The sequence below is a fragment of the Pezoporus occidentalis genome, unplaced genomic scaffold (genome assembly GCF_034315485.1).
Source record: "Pezoporus occidentalis ecotype Australia unplaced genomic scaffold, CSIRO_AGI_Poc_V1 ctg59, whole genome shotgun sequence".
NCBI classification, from domain to species: domain Eukaryota; kingdom Metazoa; phylum Chordata; class Aves; order Psittaciformes; family Psittacidae; genus Pezoporus; species Pezoporus occidentalis.
In genome coordinates, this window is record NW_026915932.1 from 2041154 (window position 1) to 2064339 (window position 23186).

The 23186-nt window shown below is 43.9% G+C and overlaps 1 protein-coding gene across 5 annotated transcripts in view; it reads right to left on the reverse strand.

Annotated features, from left to right (window-relative positions):
• The window catches only part of EPHA4 (EPH receptor A4), a 225445-nt gene that overhangs the window by 90940 nt on the left and 111319 nt on the right, over positions 1 to 23186 (reverse strand). For 2 of the 5 annotated variants that reach the window (XM_062638849.1, XM_062638853.1), the window contains exons 1-3: positions 15224 to 15382; positions 14255 to 14322; positions 9708 to 10371 (exon numbers count right to left, since the gene is read on the reverse strand). In XM_062638849.1, the coding sequence (XP_062494833.1) occupies positions 9708 to 10371; positions 14255 to 14322; positions 15224 to 15314 (823 nt within the window). In that variant the 5' untranslated portion in view covers positions 15315 to 15382. Of the gene's footprint in view, positions 1 to 4846; positions 6493 to 9707; positions 10372 to 14254; positions 14323 to 15223; positions 15383 to 23186 lie in introns of those variants that run through there. The other 3 variants (XM_062638852.1, XM_062638851.1, XM_062638850.1) reach the window with 3 other exon arrangements.

The following is a 23186-nucleotide window of genomic DNA, read 5'->3' on the forward strand; positions in this document are numbered from 1 at the left end:
TCAACCTAATAACTGTGTTATGGTACTTCAGAGATTAAGAGGAGGTTGACAGATGCACAATATGCAAACATCGAAGCCACTAAAAAGAAACAGCAACAGAATTCAGCTATCTTCTAGCATCTCTGGTGTGAAGACCACAGGAAGCCTCTCCAGAAATAATCCCTATTTCAGAATGACTCCAGTGCAATTTTGACAACTGCAACCTTCTGTTCATTGTTTTAACACTGATGGGCACAGGAGTAACCTTCAGTGCTCATCCCCCTCCCAGGGCACAGACCTTGAGCACTGCCCAAAGGCCCCAAGGAACCCCTTGTCAGAGCACAGGAGTTCAGCAGCCAGCAAGCCCAGGCCATGGGAGAGCACCACACCTGGAGCTCCTGGAGGGTGCCACCACAGGCTTCAAGGTACATAGGCTTGGACTGCAGACCATGCACTTGGGAAACCAGAACCACCTTTTTTGGTTTGTCAGCAAACACAGTTGTATCTGAGCATCTCCTGCTATGCTTACCCAGCAGCCACTGCCCCCAAGCATTTCTATGAAACAGTAGGGACTACCCACACATGCTCTTTTTAATTTGTGTTTACTTGTCTCTTGAAAAAGCCCAAAGAAGCCTATTATACACACCAGCTAAGCACAAAACTTAATACTCCAGCATCTGAAGAGAAGTTCAAGCAACTTGTGCCCTACAATTGATCTCATCTTTCTCCCTATGCTTTCCTTCTAATCCTCTATGTAATTATATGAGTTGCCTGATCTTCCCCAAGCTATCAATTCACCCAAATCCATTTTCAAGTTGCCATCCTTGAAAGAGTCTGGGCACTGGATCAAGCCTTCTCAATTTGATGCAACCCATGCTGCTATTGATGCCTCCCCTGAAAGGCGCTGGGTGCAGCTGGCCAGACCCTGAGCAAGGGCTGCCCTGGTTCAGCCCAGGAGGAAGACAGGCAAAGAGAAGGTATTGATCTGGTCCTTTTAACATGCTAATTTACCCAGTGGCTGCTTCACTCATTGCCAAGCTGGACACTTCAAAAGGAAACTGTTTTCAAAGCAGCAGTGTGTTTTTCAACTGCAGAAAACACTTAAAACTGAAAACAAATGAATTCAAGTTCACAGAAGCACTGGTCGGTATCCTTCAGCTCCCCAGACAGAGATGTTTGATGTATGGAAAGACAGACATGTTAATTAATGCTATTAAAATGTGGCCTGGCAAAATGCCCCTGTGATTTAAAATAAGAAAATCCACTCCCTTTAAGTATACACTTTAATGTAACGATAGCCTGTATTAGTATCAAAAAAATTCAGCCATAATCTCTTGAAGTGTTCCCCTGACTTTCCTCACCACCACTTCTCAGAAGTAAAATGTAGTTAAAACTAAGTTTCTGTAATTTAATTTCTATAAAGCAGCATCAACACTGGAGAACATTTTGGCCTTTCTTAGCATTGATAATGGGGAAAATAAAGGCGATTGTTCAATCTTTTCAGACTACTGAAAATGTACAGCAAAGGCCAGACAAAGCCCTCGGTGTGACAGAGACATTACTAACATCTTTTGGAAAGCAGCAGCATTATTGACTTAACGCCTTTGCTACCAACTAAACACAATGTGAGGAATGGATACAATGACAGGATTTAACTAATGGCTGATGGAAGTACTAAAATATATTACATACAGAAGATTTCCAGACAACACAAATCAACTGAATGTTTAGCATCCCTGTTTGTGGCTCACATCATGCTTCTAAAGACGGGCTGTAAAAAGCAGGAGCACTCTCCAAGCTAAGGGAGATAATGAGTTGTAGCTCCGACCCACAGCATATCACCCTGTTTTCAAAGATTAAAGAGCTGAAAATTTGAATTTCCCCTCAAGTACGCAAGGCTAAAGTAAGCCTTGGTTAGCAAGCAAGAGCAGCCAACCCCAAATGAAGGGAGAGCCTCAACCACCAAGCCCAGCCTGCCTCTCTGGACCCCAGCCACAACCCCTCAGTCCAAGCCCCAGCTGCAGCATCAGCCACCCCCCCTTCCATGCTCACCTACCCCCACAGCAGGAGGGAATTTGGGATGCTGCTGACCTCTAACCCTGGGCCACAAGGGACAAAAAGCCCATCAGAAGCTCTGTGAAAGTGTAGACAAAGGGGGGGAGCTAATTATCAACCTGACATTGGCTCTGGAGCAAACTTAGTCACAGGAACAAGGCATGGAGAGATAACACCAGAAAATATGAGCAAAATAGAACTTGCTTCCTTGCCACTAAATTGTTAGCTTTATGGGACTTCATGCTGAACGGTATGAAAAAAAAAAACAATTTGCTTTGAAGTGCATTAGTCTAACATCCTAATTATTGTTTACATTGCCATTTGCCTTCTATTAAGAATTGAATAATTACTCAGCGCTCCATAGTTTAAAAATACAAGCAAGCAGGATTATCTGGGTAATTAAGGCTCTGTACTGCAGCTTTGTACTGTGGCTGTACAAGTATTCCCATTTACCAAGCAGAAGCAATAGCTATCGATTGCCTTAGTTCAAATGATGCTTTAAGGAGTTCCAGCATGCAAGATGGGTAACTCATTACAGAAAGGTGACCAATACCTTCTGACAAGCATGGGGGGGGGAAGCTATTCTCAGAGCTAGGACACTAGCATGAGTCTTTGGTCTTTTCCCAGTCACATAGACTAACAGAATCAAACATAGAATAGTTAGGGTTGGAAAGGACCTTAAGTTCATCAAGTTCCAACCCCCTGCCATGGGCAGGGACACCACACACTAAACCATACCACCCACAACTCCATCCAGCCTGGTCTTGAACACTCCCAGGGATGGAGCATTTACAACTTCCTGTGTGTGTCTCCAGGAAAGTCACCTGGTCACCTGGTCTTCCTCCCTTCCAGCCACTTCAGCACAGAAGAAAATGCCTCTTCCTGTTCAAGAGTCCCACCTTGGGCCAGCTTGCCAAAGCCGCAGCCCTTCTGCAGCCTGTATGGTGCTGCACCAGGCCACCAGTAAACAGGAGGCTTGTTTCTGAGCACTCCTGTTTCAGTGTGTTTGTATAGATGAACTTGGTTTTACAGATTCCTTTAGCAAAATTTAAACTCACCCATCTAAGAAAATGTAGACCAGCAAACTGAGTTTTCTCTAGACATCCATAAGTAAATGGGCCAAGGCAAATACCAACTGTCCAGTATAGCTTTTTTCCCTTCTTTCCCCCCTCCCCAGACCTTAATAGCCCATCCATATTGTACTTTAAACAGCAGGACCACCCCTTCTGGGTGACTATTAGGACAAAAGCAAAGTTCTTGCACGTCCCTTTGTTGGTTTAGAGAGCTGTTCCTCCATTTAATTACGCCACCAGATTTCACACTGCGAAGTTTACTACCCCTGTGAAATTACCTTCAAGTTAAACACTAATTGGACATCCAACAAAAACAAACCTCTCTCACAACCTTGTTTTTCCTTCTGGTTTCTTGTAGGATGTAGCCCCCAATACGATCAGGGTTCCAATGTCATACCACTGATTTACAAAGACACAAAATGAAAAACAGTACTTGAAAGAAATATAGTACATTCATGCAGCATGTGTTCTAACTTATATCAATAAACCTTTCAACAAAACCATTCTGAACAAGCCTGTGTTTTGGGAGCATTTAATGAGCCTCAGCTTTATTCCAAGCCAAAGGCAATTTTAAGTAAAGTTGAAATAAAGAAAAGTTAGAAAGAAAAGAAAGTCACTAAAACCAAAAATAAAATATGGGTTCTTTTGTAATGGTGATGCTTAAGAAAGCAGAACTTTTTTCACAGATTATTTTCTTTCAATAAATAAAGACAGCAGTTCATTTGTGCATGTTTACTCAAGTGCTACCAGCCTCTTCCCCCCTCCGCACCAAAGTAAACCCATGGACCAAGTCCACTTCTGTGGCCAGACCGGCAAAGTGCAGGACACACCAGCAGGGCTGAGCAGATCCTTGACTCAGCACACAGGAAATGTTGTAAAATGTCATGCTCTTTCATGCACATGTGTGTGCACACTCATGGCACAGGGGGAGTCCCAGCTCCTGAAACAGGTCATCTCACCAGTGGAGGATGGAACTACAGGAGGGCTTCATGGTCACTGGTGAACATCTGGAGATGACACCCAAGGGCCTGCAGCCCCACCAGGCACAAGAAATGGCACTCCTTACACTTCCAACCATCGCTTCACAACAGCGGTCAGGATTTCAGAGCATAGCACTTTCACACACACCAGCTTGAAGTGAGCAAGCAGGGTGCAGAGACAGGGAAAAGAGTGATAATCATAGTCAAGAGGAGACCTTGAGATGTGAGGAGCCCACTGTGCAGATATTATACCATCTTAAACAAAGAGATCAAAAATATTAAAATGGAATCCATTTCCATAAAATCCAAATCTCTGAGCTCTGCATAAACAGAAGGAGATTTTGGCTGGCGTTTCCAAAGGAAGCTCTTATCTCCTTTGTGAAATGGGGAAATGGGTGTGCTACTTTGCATGCTGGTTTATACAAAAGATGTAAATGAGGAATATGCTGCATGCAAAAGGCAAAGCAGCCGACAGCTGCCAATCCCCATTCACAGGGAGAAAGTGCTTCCTTAGTCTCCAGCAGGAAGAGAAGGGAACCAACATGTCTGCTTCCCAGGGAGGTGAAGCAGGCTCTGAATATTCCTAAAATGGCCATTTAGTCATGGGAGTGTTAACTGTGTCTGATTCACAAAATTGTGTGACCTCACCTGCTCCTTGCAACATATCAAAAGGATGCAGCATAACAGAATGAAACCAGATAAGATACTTATCTCACAAGTTCAGGGGGCTTTTTGAGGCAGTCTCAAGAGACTGAAGTGTACTGTTGAGCTTTTCTTTAATGACTTCTCACAAGTGCAATAAAGACCAAGCTCAGTGGAGTATATTATTAGACAGATAATAACCCTCATCCAGCCGGGATTTAAATACTGAAGTCATCACACACAAGATGAGTTGTCTGGAAAGTTTTGTTTTGCCCCCTTAAAACAAAACAAAGCAACCAAACAAACCACACACAAAAAACAGAAGGTGGTCTATATGCCCCATAAAAGTCCACCCAGACATGCCACGAAATTCATACCACCACAGCAGCTCATCTGGCTTTGATTCCAAGGACTGTGCTTTTTAGTAGTAACATGCAGAATAAAGACCAGATATTGCTCCCCTGTGCACCAGCAGAAATTTTGTCAGGAATTCAGAAGGAAGCAATCCCAGCCTTTCTCCAAGGGATACATGAAGGGACAATTGCTCAACAACTGTAGCTTGACTTCTAAGGGGCCCAGGGAGGAGAAAAACAATGCAAAGCCTGCAATAATGTTTAAATGGAGATTTTGAAACACACCAGGTGGTACAAAAATCACGGAGGGAGCAACCCTTGGAAGATCTATTGAGCTACATGAGAGCATAACATAACGTAACAAAAATCACTCCTTCAGCAGAGAAGGGAACCAACTAAATTTGGCTCAGACAGACTGTGTTTCAGTATGGCTCCCATGCTCTCCCTGGTAGCTTCCGTCTTCTCAGCTCCTTTTAAAACATAACATGTTGAGTCTGTGCATTTTTTTCCCCCGCCAAAAATAATCAACCTGAAAAAAAATCCTTCTGAAATCTCAATTTTGTGCTGTCTTAGTCACCCTTCTGATTACCCTTTTGTGCAGCCAGACTGTTCATCAGTGTTATGCTGATGAAAAAGTTGTCTCCGACTAAAACGGGAAAGTACATACAAATTACTTCATTTCCCCACCCGTACAAAACCCACCAGCCAAAATTCTTATCACAGAAAGAAAAAAAAATAAAAATCAAAACTATATAATTACACTGTACCCTTCTGATGTACACTGAACTGCTGCTCTCAGTGATCACAGCCACTCTTCAAAGCCTCCGAGATAAAAAGAATCTTATCATTCAAATTATTACTTCTTAGGGATGCTCTTATCAAAGTTTGAAGAAAAATTCTAAAAACAGCAGTGATATGAAACCAGGACTGAGCTATATTTTAAATGACACTGGATTTTCTGCCAATTGGCCAATTCACAACTCTAAAAAGCAAGTGTAGATGAAGACAAAGCTGTTGGCTCTCATAGCCTTTACAATATCACAGTAAAAAATCTCAACTGTCTCACATATTTATACTAAATGGCAGGTCTAAAATTGAGATTTGTAATTTCACAGCATCAAAATCGTCACAGATGGCTACAGTCTATTGCTTCTTTAATCTGTCTTCCTTCCTGCTTGTTTTCCCCCTCCTCCTCCGAGTTAAAAAGATACGTGTTTTACCATAAGGAAACCATAGTTAAATCCAAGCCACATTATGTCAGTATGTAACAAAACAATTTACATAACAATGATGCATAAAAGAGAAGTTTAAAATTACTTTATGTCTCAACTTTGCCCTAAAGCACTAATTACCTTAGCCTTGAGATGTGCCACTAGCTGGGGATGGACAATGTTCCACATTTATACTCTCCTAAAATGATAGCCATTGACACAGGAAATTTGGTGAAGAATAAATAGCAATAAACAAAAAAAAGCAATAGCAAGTTGTTGGATTTTTAACATCAAGTACACAGCTACAAAATCAGCTATGAGGAAAGAATGAGTGCTCACATAATAATTCTACAGATTGGGACCAATTTTTCATAACCTCTCCTGTGACACACCTGTGGAGCTTCCCAAATAAATACAGATCAAATACTTGGCTCCTTTCCCTTCCTGCCCTGAGTTTTTGCATACACACACACATGCACGCATGCTAAGTAAGACAATCATTATCAATAAAGTCAGCTGGAAAAAATAGCAGTCAGAGGAAGAAGATTCCAACACCTCCATACCACCAACTTGATTTTTTACAAACCCTCTTCAAGGTCAGAGTGTCATTAGCTCCCACTGCAAGAACCACTTTAGATGTGAAGTGGCTTCCCATTATGCTTCCCACATGCATCAGAAATTAAGCAAAAGCTGCTCAAGGAAAATGTATTATTTAAGAATCAGAAGGTTGAGCAAACTTGAAGCAGCTTTTAGGGTAATACAAGTGCCAGCTGGTCCATCCCAGCGCTGTATGGCAAGGGCAAGCCCCAGGAGAGCACAGGAGTCTCACATCTCCCATGGATCTCCCAACAACTGCAAAGCCCCAATCCTGAAGTATTTCTGCCCACTGAGGTTTTGTCAAACATTTAAGATCTTAATTCAAACTCTGACCCTAGGATCACAGGGGAAGATGGATGAGGAAACTGACAACCTCTGACCTTCCCTTGTATTTGTCCTGCCACAGTCAACCTACTGAAAAACAATTGAGGTGGAACCTCCTCACCAGCTCCAGTCCCAGCCTGCCACCCTCTTGCAGCCTTTTCCAAACTCAGAGTCTCTCCCCCCATCCCCAATCCTCTGTACCAAAACTGCAGGAATCCTCCTCACTTCATCCTCCTCCTCCCCTCCAGAAACCTGCCAGAGCAGAACATTCACTGAACTATGAAGTTGAGTGGGGAAAGAAAAGGGGAAGGCTCATTCAGCAGTGTCAAAGGCCAAACTGCTTTAGCGGCTCCGCTGGAAACCAGAGAGTGAGCTGCATAGTTCTGGTAAACTTCACGAATTCATGAAGACGAGCTTCCCTCAAAACTGTTCTGGCTGGAGAATGGCAAATGTGAGAAAAGGAAACCACAAATAACCGCTGATGAAATGTGTTTAGTGCTTTCAAATTACACACTGGCTCAGATCCTCTCAAAATGACTAGTATAAGCCAACGTCACTCTGGAAAGCCCAAGCAACAGAACATTTCTATCTCCTTTGTAAATACCGCATCACCTCATCTTCATTTTACTTAGAAAACATGAAAATTAGGTTTCCTAGGCCCAAACCTCCTTGCAGCTGAGAGCTGGTAGTTGAGCTGACATCCATACCCCAAGGGCTAGTTCAACACCACAAAAATAAGTTAACAAAAAGCATCCCACTTATGACCACTGCCCACCTGCAAAAACCTCAGGAGATTTCCCCTTGTTCAGCAATTAGCTCATCATGTCTGGGCCCCTGACAGCAAAAAGTTATAGAACTGTCAGTCAGAGTGACCCAGTACTGACCTGGTAGGCTTCTCGGAGAAGGCAGAATAATCTCCATACAATAAATAAAGATGCTCCCCGCTACTCCACTTCCCTCCATTCAGGATGTAAAGTTAACTTCCAGGCAAACCTTCTTGACATCAAGAATGTAAGAGCATCTCCCCAGTCATTAACAGCTCCCCCCAGCACCACCCAGTCAGTACCACAGCCACAGGTTCACAAGTTTAACAACACACAGGTTTTTAAGTGTCCATCCCGTGGGATTCAGAAACACACCCCAGAGTAATTTAGCCCAAACAGTATGCCCTGCCAGCATGCTCATCTTTGAGCCATCCCTACAGCCCATGGTAATTTTGTTGCCAATATGGCACACTTTGGCTTTTTCCATATAGCAAAAAATAAACACAAATTAAAGCTGAAATTCATAGTTAGCACTTCTGTCTTGCCAAAGCTTAATTTCAATGCATAATAATGAATTTCATACCAACTGTAAATTATCACTTAAATCAAGTAGTACATTCAAAAGACACTGTCCTCTTAGGAGCCTAGCACAAAAGCCAGCAGTTACTTGGCTCTGCTATCTTGCTTTCCACCTCAAGAGGGACAGAAAATGACCTAGTGAAAAATACACCAAGATGATATAAAGCAAAATCTGGCTCCAAAGAATTTTCCAAAGACATGCTTCCAAATCCACTAAGGAGTTGAGCACCTTCAGTTCAGCACCCAGCAAAATTAAGCCCACTGACCTGTGCAAGAATCCATTTAAATTTGATCTAGGTTTATGCTTACATGAGCAAGAGTTTAGAAGCTGAAGCTAAAGATATTTTATTTATAAACTTCCTCCTCTCCTTCCCCAGCCTTTTACAGCTTCTTTTTCCAGAAAGGGGAGGTGAAAAGAACATAGGTATTGAGTTATTTTCTTTTTAGGATAATCTGCCTTTTATACAGACTTTAATCCCCAATTCTGCAGCACACAGGATGGTGTATGGGAGGGTGGGGTGGAGACTTTTAGCATTTCTAAGAGTATCCTAGCACCTCTATTATTAAGCTGACAATAGAGACTCTCTGAGAAATGAAAATATTTAACAAAGGCAGCAGTGTCAAATATCAAAGGGTATTTAGTGCTAAAAAATTTGCAACAAGTAAAACACCAAAGACTTCCCCTTCCCAAAGTGGGAAAGTAATCCAGCTAAGACTCCTGTTTCCCCTCCCTCCCCCCACTGGTTCTTACCCCACTGCATTATCCAGATGAGAGCTTGCCAGAATTCCCTGTGCTTAACAAAGTTCACTTCAGATAAAACTTGAGAGATTTGTCTTGTTTAAACAATGGTAGCTTGACTGCCCTGCTTTGCAGCCATTCACATTTTGGTGATTATTGTGAGCCAAATCAAATTTAGGTGCCTGCTAGAAAATGAGTTTCGCCTTCTGCCTGTTATGGCAGAATCATTTGTTTTGCATTATATAATTCCTAGCCCTGCCACCTGGAGCGCTTGGGCTTCATTAAACTCCTCAGTCCCACCACATCCCACAGGGGCTGCTAATTACTGGCTTTACTCCATTTACTCTCATCTCCAATTCAATTATGCATTCAACTAAGCCTTAATGAAGAGTACAGTATGGCTCATCTTACCTTGGCATTCACCGTTACTTTCTTCATAGCCAGCGTTGCACAGACAATTGCCAATGGGCACCAGCCATTCACCATCTGCCCCACAGTACATTTTTGGCACATCCTTCTCTTCAGAGTTGTTGACACAGGAGCCACGAACCTCCACCAGAGAGGATGTATCAGCCCCAGTAATGGTGTCTGGAAACTGCGCCAGGTTTCGAACTGTCAATGGGCACTTCTTATAGAAGACACGAACAGACACCAAAGCGATGCAGGCACCAACATCCTGAAAAGCCAAGTAAAACCCTTTCTTGCTGAGTGGTCCGACATCCCGTATCTCTGTATTCAGCTTCATGATCCTGTCACCAATGTCCACTTGGGTGAAGCTCTCATCAGCAGCAATGGTGTCAATCTTGGCAAACTGGCTCTCTCGAATGAAACGCTCCTTATCATTGTTTGATTCATAGTAATAAAGGTTGAATGTCTCTTTGCAAGTTCCCATGACACCTGGCAGGCTGTTGCAGTCTCTTAGCGTGAACTTGATTTCAATATATACCCTTTGAGCCCCCTCACGGGGAATCCAATCAGTTCGTAACCAATTATTCTGACTGGGCTCCATCACATTGCAGACTTGATAGGTGCGGATCGGAGTGTTCTTCTCATCCATAATGCTCACTTCTTCCCACTGCAAAAAGGGAAAGGGAAAGAATAATACATCAATATTAAAAGGAACAACAGAGCTTCACAGCAAACAGAATCTGTACTTCCACAACTAAGGGGGAAACCATAATTTTTCCATTGCAGGAAAACAAACAAGCAAACAACCAGGCAGATCAAGTCACAGCCAGTAGACATTAACTACTTGGACATTAAATGAATCTTTTCAGGAGAAACAAGCTCCAAATCAAGTAACACCTCGAGGAGCAAGCATGCGTTTTAAAGGCCCTTTGAACCAATCCAGGAATGTTCTACCAACCAGCTACGTTTATCTGCACTGCAGTTTTGTCCATAGCACCCTTGCCTAGGTAAGGACTATGCATGGCACTTTACAGAATCAACAGCAGATGAGGCAGGTAATGCATGGACCTTGCAGGCAATGGCCTCAAATCAAGTTCAGGCACCTTCATAAGTGTCAAATTAAAGGGCAATATAATTAGGAAACAACAATACAGGCACTCCAAAGAAGGTATCAGAAGAAGAGATCTGACCCTAATTCAATAGTTCAGTATAATTAACTTAAAAAAGGAAAGCACACATAACCAATAGCTTTGAAAAAAAAATTGTTTCAAGGATTATCATAGACAGAAGAAAGTTTATCACAGAGCTCTCCTGATAGAGAGAGAAGAGGAAGGGGCACTGGGGAGAGATGTCTTCCCAGCATAGCACTTGAGTATCAGAAAAAAGCCTTCTTAAAAAAAGAATATATATATAAATATATTAGACAATGATACACTCTCTGGGTTTGCAGGCAATAAAATGAACCATACAAAATTATCCTTGGAAAGCAGCAGTAACTTTAAAGAGACTCCCCAGAAGTGCTTTTCACTACTACTGAAGCCATGGCTTTGATAAACAGAAGTCTTCTTAACATTAAGGGGCTTCTTGTATAATATCCTGCATTCTTCTCACAAGGATTGCTCTTATGCAAGTGATTTTTACTTAAAAAGATTCCAGCTTAGCTGAATCCGTTTATAGAATGACAGTAGTTAGCACCATGAGTCACTAGGAGCAGAAAGAGTAATATTTTATTTGCTGCCTAGAGATAACTGCAAATTAAAATGAAGCAGGGCAGAATCAATACCCAGCATGTCACTCCTTTCCACAGAAAAGGAAAAAATAAATCTTGAAATGTCATCTATCAGTGCAAGTGTAACAAGGTGTTAATAAGACAACAGTGTTGTTTAATTTACATCTGCCACAAAGCTGGTTTACTGTTACAATATTGTCTTTATGATCCATCACTTTCCATTCTGCTTATCTTCAGACTGTCTACACTACCTATATTGTGTGTGGTACAAGAGAAAGGAAGAAGCAGAAGGAAATAATACTTGTTGATGGGATTTCCTTTAGCATATTTACACAAAGGAGGATGCTGCTAGAGGATTCAATAAAGAGACCGCTGAGGTCAGTGGACAGACTACAACTAAAAACATCAAGTTTCAGATCAGGTTCTCAACAAACTCCTGCCTCTTAATAAAAATATAAATATATAGGGCTAGGTTTCTTATTTCATGAACACACATTATGTGTCTTACTGCCAGAGACAAAAGTAACTACAGCCCCATGTTTGTTACATTTGTAACTCTAAATATATGGACAAAGCTGTAACTTTCTGTTTTCAAGTTGAAATTAGTTTTTGTAATTAAAGTTTCCTCATACTTAAATGATGGAAAATAAAACATTCTGGCACAAAACCTACTTTTTAACTGTGAAATGCAAAAGTAAATCATTAATTACATTTACAATGCAATTCATTAATTCCTCCAGGGCTACTATATATTTGGTTACTGGTAATCACTCCTAAATGACTATATTTATCTCCAGCCCTTCCTATCCACACAGTCCTTTCACCTCGGAAACTGTGTGGTGTATATCTAGAATAATGCCTTTTTTTTATGAACAAAAAGGTACACACAGTTGAAGAAAAATCAGCACCAAATGACAGAATCTTCCCAGGAACATAAAGGAGTCCATTTCTGCTGCTTGAAATAAATCTGCAGCATATGAAGTTTGAATAAATGCTTTCCAAGCACTGTATCTCAGAGACAAACCATGTACTCTTAAATTTTTCACTACTGGCTTAAAAATAGAACACACATATGTAGGTTTAGTGAAACGAGTCACATCCACAATAAGAGCACACATTTCCTTCTCAAGCTCGCATGGCACTTTCAGAGAAAGCATAGGGAAAAAGGGGGAATCCAACAGCCATTAATAATACACAGTTGTCCTCTGATCATCAATTCTACTACCAACTTCTTAAAACTTTTATTTTAGGTCCCGTTTTAATACACAGTGTAGATACCACTTCGAGAGCTGTATGAAAGACCCCATCTCATTATCTGACCTTTCCAGGGTACAGGATTAACAAGGAAGCCCGACTCTCACTGAGATAGAGCTGTACCTTCCCACACTGTCAAAGGATGAGGGCAATTGCCTGCAATCAGCAGTAAATGTGCACTGTGGGCGATGCTAGAGGCCTGCCAATCACCTCCCCACTCTTTGAAAAACCGAGAAAATCGAGCCTCGGTGACAGCACAGTGTGCTCAGGCAGAGCACAAGCCAGGACTGTAGTCAAGTTCACTCAGAACAACAATGGGGGAGCAAAACAATCCCCCATTCTCCCATGTTATGGTTATTCAGAGCTTATGCATAATGCATCACCAGCCGATGCAACGTTGGATTCCTTCCACTCACTTCTGTTTCCTTAGCTCTGCTTCTGCTAATTACAAGTGGGAACACACACAAAACAGTAAATTTGTAGGTTTCCTGAAGAATCCACTGCTTTGTTGTGAGCAGGGCCTGATCTTTCAGCACTTTAATTTTTTAGTCAGTTTTGACTTAGTTACTTCTCAAGCATACAAAGATGTTTTATTCATTTAATATTTAAAGGATTTGAGATGGGCTTCTTTATATTAATATTTAGTGTGCATTGCTGGCATTTTTCTGAAACTGTTCACTTGAAGGAAAAGCCTTTCTAATTGCTTATTAAAAATAAAAACAAACAAAAAAAAAAAAAAAAAAAAAAAAACAAACCCAAAACATGAGATCCCACAAAGTACAGTCTCCACCAGACCCCACCAACTCCAGTGTTCTCAGGAGCTTCTCCACAGAGGTCACAGGCACCTTACAGGATGAGGGTGCCCATCCATTAACACAAAACTAAATCAGCAGATATACCTGGCCTGCAGCCCACTGGGCAAAAGGGCTCTAAAACCCCAGGATGGATATGTGAATCTCAGCGTCACTGCATCACTATCAGGCAGTGGACTGAAGCAGTCTTCTCTTACAATTATCTCTTTGAAAAAGTACATAAAAAGAAGCTCCAAGGAAACACCATCAAGCACTGGGTGTTTCAGTTTATCTGGTCAGAAACTGAAACATACAAGGCTTACAATCTAAAACAGGACAACTGTCCCACCACACCAAAAGGTCTCTCTTGTATATTGATCCCTACCCCTTCATCCAGAAATAGAACATCAATTGCCCTGAACATCTCCCAGCCAAGACAGCCTATAGATACAATAATTACAGTCAAGAATGCCAGTTCAATTGCCAGATCACATTTCTTGTTGGTATTTCAGTTTTAAATAGGCAGCTAAGCCCATGCCTCAACCAATCTCCTAATTCTGAAACCTCTTTTCTGCCCTTTTGGTTTCCACTTCTTCCATGACAGAACTATCCAAAGGGAGTATAGAGTTTCTTCAACAAAGAGTAATTCATTGGGTAAACCAGGGAAGAAATCTGACCTTCTCGCCACAATCAACAATAATCGAGCCATTAGGACTCTCTGAAAGTTACTAATCACCCCCTTTACCCTTTTGATCAGATAGCGGTTTAAAACTTACCCCTCCTTCCAGGGGACTTGCTATCCACCCCAGTTCTCCCTGAACTGATCTGGAATCCAGCAAGGTAACTGCAGAAAAGTACAAATAAAACAGATTAAATTTAATCTACCAAAAATTCAATATTAAAACAAACCGTTTACCTGAGCGTTTCCATATGCGTGGAGCACGAACGCATCCACCTTCAGCTTGAAATGAAACGTTATTCCCCACTACGCCAATACCTCGTACACTTTTGAAACTCTCTGCTTTCGATCTGAGGATTAGCACATCCATTCCTCCACGGAATAAAGCCGTTCACAGGGCGCGGAGTAATCCCCCCCCCCGACACCGAAGAGCGCTCCTGCCCGGCAGGCGAAGCTGACGGCATACCGGCCAGCTGGGACCGGGGCGCTCCCGCCGCGTCTGCAACAGACGTGCCCGCAACACGGCGGGGATAAAAAGGTTACAACTTATTGGGACCGCAGGAGCTTGCGCAGCCCGGTCCGGGACACCGGGCACCAAGATGCCTCACGGGGGGGCTCCCAGACAGGAGCGGCGCCCCCCGCCCGCCCGGCTGCGCCACGGGCTTACCCCGAGGAACGGGCTGCAGCACAGCCCCGGGGAACGGCGCGGAGCAGCCGAGAGCTCCCGGGAGAACCGGTTTCCATGAACGGCCCTCCCGGTCCAGGGAGCTCAGCGCGGCGGCGCCGCCGCTCGCGGGAGCACTGCTGTCCGGCCCAGCTGAGGGGACCGGCGGCAGCGCGGCTGGACCGCTCTGCCCCGCGACACCTGTGCCGCCGCCGAGGGACCCCTGGAACGCTGCCGGGGCAAGTTAGCGGCTGCCGGACGCCCGGGTACCGGCCGGGGCAGAGCGGTCCCGGCTGCCCGGGGAGCGGCGGGGGGGATGCAAGGACCCTCGCCCGAAACTTTCTCCTCGGCGCCCCGCTGAGGGAGCGCGAGCCCGGCCGCGGGACGCGCACAGCGCCTCACCTTCGTTGGCGGGATAGACCCGGGAGCCGGTGACGGCGCCGCAGACGCCGACAAGGAGCGGGAGGAGGGCGCAGAACGGGACCCCGGCCATGCCGCCGCCGCTCCGGCAGCTCTATCCCAGCGGAATAACTGCCTACATGGGGCGCGCGGCGGGCCGTAGACATTGCCAAGGGGGCGGGGCTCCGCCTGCCCGTCACGGGCCGCAGCCAATCGCCGCCCGCTCCGCGCCGCCCGCCCCGCCCCGGCCCGCCTCTGCCCCTCGGCGGCGCGGAGCGGGTATGCGCTGCCCCGAGCTGGCGGAGCGCAGTGAATGGCCGCGGTCCCGGTGGGGTGAGTGGGCCACGCGGCCGGTCTTTAACGTTGACAGTGTCCGAGAACAAAAACGTGACTGAAAATGGGGGATAAAAAGGCAAAAATAAAGGGTTAGGAGCAGCCTGCGAGCTCTGCCTGGTGCTGCGCGGGGAGCCGCACACACGCACCTTCCCCGCTCCCAGCCCGCTGCGGTCCCGGCTCCCGGGAGCCTCCCGCCGCTGCGCCACCGTTGAGCAATAGCGCCACCTAGCGGGAACAGCGCGGCCTCGGTGCCCGGTGTCCCGGGCCAGGGGGTGCGGTGGGTGCGGAGGCCGCTAGCCCGAGCAGCAGTCCCCTCTTGCCGCGCCGGGCGACGAGAGGGCGGCTTGGGCGGACGCGCAGCAGCTCCAGGGGGAGCTTCCCCAGGCACAGCGGCGGAGGCTGAACCCCCCGCTTACCGCCAGCGTGGAAACGTTACTGCCTTTATGCACCACAGCAGCACTCGGGGTGGGGTATTAGCAAAAAGAGATCGGCGCAATTCGCTCTGCAGGCTGAGACCGGCCAGGCCGCACAGTGTCTTACAGACCCCCCTCGTCCCACACGTCGGTGGAGACCGGCGCCGGGCAGCGCTGTGGCAGCCACGGTCTACAGGGCAAGGCGGGTACGCCTCTGGCAGGAGGTGTGCAGCTCCATCCCTGCTTTGCTCTGGGCGCTGTGACCATCTGGGCGCTATGACCATGGGACTTTTAGAAAATACTCCCTAAATGCTCGTTTACGGTAAATCGGTAGTTGTTAGAAGTCCGCTAACCTCTCCTCGGTGTGTGTCGGGCAGCGTTAGTGAGCCAAACGCTGTTTCTGAGGGTCCGGATTTGCCCGCGGCCTGCCTGCCAGCGCCGGCTCCCCGGGCAGCGCTGAGGTGGGACGGACAGGCTGCACACACCGACCCGGGAGTTCTGCCCCGCCGCGGCTCGCGGGCTCCGCTTCGGCACTGCCGTACCGACTGCGCTGTTCGCGACAGCCTGCGCTGCTTTTCCTCCAAAAAGCTCCACAAACCGCAGTTCGCGACAAGCCCTCTCCTGCCGGGTGCTTCCACTCGAGGTACTTGGTGGCGGTGCCTCAGCCTCCCCTCAAAGAGCCTTTTCACCCATGGGTGCACCCACTAACTCCCTGCGCCTGGGCACGATGTCCCCTCGGCTGGGGCAAAACCCAGCTGGAGTACGCAGCGGCACCCTGTTCACGCCTGCATCGCCCCGTTCACCCCGGCATCGCCCCGGCGCCCCCCGGGAAGGCAGTTCTGCCGCCCCACGCAGGACACAAATCCGTCTGCATGCTAGCATTCCGGGTTCATCCCAGCTGCATCCCAGCAGCCGTCTTCGCACCCCAACTCTCTAAAGACTTTTCCTCTGTCTGGGGTAAAACGAATTATTGCCACCACTACCTTCAGTTTTAGCTCAGAGCCCCTGCAGAAGCTCAATTAGTTAATATATATGTATATATATATATATATATTGAATACGTGTTAAAGTTCGACTAACAATTTTGTGCAACCGGAAACATGCATGTCGTGCATCAGTAGATCACCCTACTTTTTCCCCAAATTCAAATATCTGCAAAACAGAATACATATAAACACACTAGTTCTTTTTTCCTTCAAAGTATAGTGGCTTTCACCTGTTTCAATTTCAGATCAAGATCTAGGCAGAATGCATTATTTTATTTTAAATACAGTGTTTAAAAGGTTGATTAACACAGTATTTACAATGAGGTTTCTATGGGCTGAGGCTCGGATTCTTTCACTTCACCTTAAAGGTTTCTTTTGGAGCACCCGCTGGCAGAACCTTCAAGGTGACTCTGCAAAGATAGCTGGTGTATTTTTCCGTAGGAAATAAATTTTCTAAGCGGCTGCTTGGATAATGGGAGTTAGAAAACAGTGCAGCACAGTAAATGCAATTGTTAAAACTTGTACTTCCTGACTTTAATTATCTACAAGAATTCTTGGCCTAATGAGGAGGAAGAAAAGGATTAGTTCCTTTTTTATTATTTACACAAAAATATAGGCAGCCCTCAATTAAAGCAATCTGAGTTTTCACATCTTTGATGCAGGCAGATCACGGTAAACTTTATGGGAATGGTAGAGCATCAAAATGCCTTCTTTTTTAACTGAAGTTATTTTTGTTGCAATGCCAGAAAAGTCAGTTGTTATAAAAAATATTAAATGCTTTGAAACCTTAAAAATATTTCTATTACATTAATGCAGTTTTAATTTGTTAAAGAATTCACATAAAATAAACACAGACAATGTGGAAAGGGCCTGCAAATGTCATGAAGTAAAATGTTCACAATTCTACCAACTCCACTACTTTTGGCTCCTATAAAAGTTCAGGTTTTTTTAAGAAGCCTTGCCAAAATAATCACAATTCCCTTACTTTGTGTCATTTCAACGGATCGTAAAAGCCCAGCTTGGTTTTAGCAGATGTCATCGATATTGGACTAAAGCTTCAGCTTCAGCAAGTAACTCCACCTTAGAACAAAGAACCTGGCATCAAAATTTATTCCTCAAAATCCAGCCATTGGATCTGTGATATTTTTCTTAACTGCCTGTTACCTGCTGCTGCCAACCTGCCGGCTTGTGTTATTGTAAATTGCTATCAGGAGTGATTTGGCTTTGATAGGAACTAATCGTGTTTGCAACATAATCAAGTTTACACCATTTAAAAGGTCAATTTAATGCGGCTCAGAAAAGCACACCCAACATCTCTGATACTTGTCTCAGATCTTCTGTTTGTCTCAGCTCCTTAGCAAAACTCTACTCACTCCAAGCACACACTGTAGTAATTATGACAGTGTGTTAAATGTTTGATCCTGTCTGCTTCAGAGAGGTCAACCCCAGCTGAATTATTTAGAGATCTGTTTATAGCACTTGAATGGCAGAGACAAGCAGGCACACAAGCACACAGACACGGGGGTTCTGAGAAACTATAATTTGTTTTGAAATGTAGGGACTGAAAGATTGTTGTATTTCAGGCTCATTCACAATTTGCTTCCCTCTTACTTTAAAACAGCAAGGGAAGATACGAGTACACATGCAGTTTGGCATTGGCATGTTGTTTGTCTCGGATTTCTGTATTTCTGTAGTTAATATCATTTCTGCTATGAGCATTCTGAGTGGATATTAAGTGTCTTTCACACACATACATTTACATACATGTACTTTACATTTTTCCGAATCACAAATGCAACGTTTCTAAGTTGAATACATTACAGTCCCAGAAAGGGCTGTGATTTTGGATGAACGTTCTGTTCTATTTTTACTTTTATCTTTTCATTCTCCATTTTTCTATGTCCACCTACTCGTGCTCGTCCATCTCCCAAGAAGCTTTTTGCTGTCAGTCAAGTGACAACCTCAGTAGGAAGCTCTACATGTTCATGGGCCTCCAGAGGCCCAGCACTACATTTAGCTAGGTGAAAAAAAAAAAAAAAAAAAAAAAAAGAAGAAGAAAAAGGAAAAAGAAGAAAGGGGAGGGGGAAGGAAGCACAAGCCCTTGCTTTAGTATGCAGTTCCACAGCCTGCAGGGAAAAATTCACCCGGCTCATCTGAAAAGCCTTTTCCTACAAAAATGCAATCCCATTTACTCCACTCCCACACAACTTCCACTCTACTCAGCTATGTGCAAAAGAGTGTAAAAAAACACCAGGAAGTTTAACATACACATACACACACACACACACGCACACAGAGTCTCACTGTCAATAGGAATAACGCCCCAAAGGTGCACCGTCATCAGGCTGGGCACCAGCGAGCTGCTTCCCAGCACAAGTGCTCAGATGTGCCTTTCCCTCCCTGGATTTACTGTTTCTTAACGGACCTGTGAGTATTAAACATTTGCTGATAAGTTACTTGACAAAATTTATCGCTAGCTATTTGAGAATAACACCTTTTTATTTGATATGAGTATGATTTCATTCCTCAGATCATGTTTACATTAGATGAAGTTGCAGTCTGTAATACAAAAAGCTGTAGCGGGAGAGCATCTACCTGAAGGTAATACAGATACCTATAAATATCAAGATGGCAGAATGATTTTGTTTCAGCTGGGATTAGCAGGAGTTGTGCTGCTGACCTCAGTAAGAAAAGGATGAGGTTTATAGCTGATTTGCAAAGCCACTCTGCAAAAAAAAGGGAGCTTTAGGCAAGCAGATTATTTACGCTTCCTTTTCTTAATCGTGATCATCATCATCACAAGAGTTTCCTATTTCTTACTGCCTTGATGCTGATTACAGGACTTGTGATGGCACACGTGGTGACTTGACAATATACAGACTGACGCATAGATTTTGTTGCCTCTTTTAACCAACACTACTAAGAGAAATAGATAATGGTAAGTGAAATGTAACAGGGTTTTAATGACAATTGAAGCAGCACCTTTTGCTGCATTGCTCCTGACAACACAACTCAAATCTCATAGCTAGTCTAAAATTTGTTATTTGCCATTATCAAGCCCTCAAAGGAAATACTACTGCCAAAACTATTCACAGAGCCAGGAGCCTTTACAATGCAGTTTATGCTTCCTAAAATAAACATTGAAGGGCACTGGCCAAAGGTAAAATCTGAAAAGCGGTACAGACAGAGCAAAGAAAAGAGAAATAAATGCAGCAGGATGTCAAAGCAGGTATTATGGCTTTTCATCTAATAAGCAGATCAAATGTGATAAATACAAGTGCCCACCTCCGTAATGAAGGTGTCAGCTTAGCTCAGTGAGGCTCTCACCCTCAGGTAAGACCAGGGGGCAAGCAGCAACCTGCAGGATTTTTCACGTGAAAGTGTGACCAACAAACCAGTGCAAACAACTGTGTAAGGCTGTAGGTTGTTTGCAGTGCTAGCACAGATGCTTGGCAACCCAGAGAGGAATGCGCCTGCCTTCGTTTCATTGAAAGGTTATTTAAAGCGGTGGAGGTTAACAGACACCTTAATTATTACAGACTGCTTTCGAGTATCGCTGGCTTTGTGCTGGTAGGCCTTAGCAGCTGTGCTTCGTACTCATTCGTGATCGGCTGGGAGCAGCGTCGGCTCCTAGAAAATAAGTTAGTGAGATGAAGATGTAGGGCTGGTGCTCGCTGGCCTTGCGAGCTGGCAAGCAGTACTGGTGGGAGGAGAGCTTCTGGCAGCGGCCAGGGCCACCAGCCAAGGGGAGGCTGCACAGACGGACTCCTCCTAAGTCGTCCTCGGAGCGGCTGCAGGAGAGGGCTCAATTAGTAATGAAGCAAATGCAAGTGAAATAGCCTCTGCTAAAAAGTACAGGGAATCTGTGGCAGTTTTCAGAGGAGCCTTGGTTGAATTTGAAGGGTAAAGCTGAAAGTGTAAGCACAGAAAATAGCAAACTGCATCCAGACTGCTCTAAAAGCACACCCCCCTTCTTCTGCATTGGGGAAAAAACATCTATTCAGGCAGACTTAGTAGGGTCACAATTTAAGACTCCTGAACTAGATCCTGGCCTATACTAAGGTAAGGGTGAATTTTAGTAGCAGCCTCTAAGCTTTAATAAGTAGGCAGAATTGAGCCCTACATATGAAACAGAATAAATCTAAAGCAAAAAAAAATAGAGTAAATGAGGGAAAAAAATGTCCCCAGATTTGTTTTCATGCTGGAATTTTAGTTTTTTTCTGCTATAATCTACTGCAGTTATTATTAAAATAAATAAAAAGGATACAGGATTACTTTGATTGCACCACTAAATGTTCTGTATAAATAAAGATTATTTCTGTGCAAAGTCTCTGAATTGTCTTTTTGGTAAAACAATCAAAAGAACAGAGTGTCAGAGCTCTAATTCATTCTTATTCTGTGTGTTCAGAGACAGCAGTCTTTTCAGAGATTATTCATGCAATGATAGTACCAATCAAACTGCACCAAAGACAGGTTCCCTACAGAGCACTGAAGATTTCTGGTGCTTCTAATAGAGTGTAAATCCTGATTAACTCAGATTAAACCATCCTATCTGAGATAGTCCATATTATGAACAAAATGTTTGCAACCATTTAGAAGAAAACTATTTGTGTTTAAAGTAAGAACCAATCCCACCTCCTTCTTCTCTTTTAGCATGTGCTATATTTTTAATAGCAGGGATCACTTTTTGTCTTTTTAATTAAATATAAAATCTTTGAATTTTGTTCTAAAAAGTGGATGCAGTTGTGCATTTTTTCTGTGCATACAGACATGACTGATACATTCACAGAACAGGAGAAAGATTAAGATAGGGAATTTACATGTGAGAGGAGGGCCCTGCTCTGAGCTCTGCATGGACTTTCTTCAACAGCTGCTGCAGCAAAACTTCTGAAGTTGGATGTGCGCAACTACGTCAAATGCCCACTGTAAAATGGCAATGCTAATATCAAGTTGGAGAGATCTGTAGCTATCCGGCACCTGTTGCTCCATTCTTGCAAAGAATATAGAGATGTACAATTTCATTTGGTAACATCTGTAAGGCAGTGTGGGACTTGCGTTCTATAGGTTGGCCAGCCTTAATAATGGTGAGCCTACTTCAGAATTTAAGGCATTGCCTTGTTTCTCTGTTCTGATTTCAGAGAAACTACAGATACAAAAGAATGGTTGTTTATTATCTAAGAAATTATTTGTCCTATTTTAGGGGAACCACTAATTGGAGAAGGCAAGTATACACATCTGTGTGTGTTCTAGCTCAGTATTTTCACAGATTTTATAGTGGAATATTGCAAATTTTGGTTTGGCTTCATATAAGCAAAATAGCATGCATAGAAATGAAAACCTGCATGAAAAACAATGGAAAAGGCACACCCCTTGCTTTTATGTTAGAAAAGTGGCAGCCATTGTCTTCCCCAGTATTGTTACTGGTCTTGGAAAATTTCAGAGAATAAGGTACTTTGTTGTGCTGGCCAACACTGCCACTGTATTCCTTGTACTTTTTTTATTTATACCCATCTACTGGGTCTTGTCGTATACTGAGATATCCTTGTATAGCTTCTAGTGCAACCAGATCTCAAATCCATTCTCAGGGATCTGAGCATTGCTGTAGCATTAGAACAAAAAGTGTACCCAGCTCTGTACCTGCATCCTGCATTATACAGGCATGAACTCAATTTTAAGACTTTTTAAATTTATGACATATAAATTAGTTCCTCTTATTACATACACTGATGGCACCAACAAACAATTTTAGTTTGGTTGCAACCACTCTTTGCCAAGTCCCATTCCCCTCTGAGTTTTCCTTCAGCAGTAGCCGCCTCATTCCTCTAATAGAAGTCATCCCCAAACCCTGAGTGTATTTTGTTGTACACAGGTCCATAACGATGGTAAAGACCAGGAACACATCCCTCTGAATTCTACCTTAAGGCAAGGTTTCCATTAGAAATGACTCACTGGTATGGCTTTACTGAGACAGCCAATTGTTAGACTTTCCTAAAACTTACACAGCTGATATTTCCAACAATATTTTTTTTTCCAGTTGCAGTATCCTGAGGTAAACAGCAAAAATACTATATTTGGGAAGAAACGTGCAACCACTACAGCTTTTGTGGGCACAAAAATGCCACCTTTCCCCTCAGCTATCTCCCCTGCCCATTCACCATTATTAATCCTTATTCAGATTACCATAGTGGCCACCTTTTCTAACTCAGACTAAAGTTAGTAGTGTAAAACTTG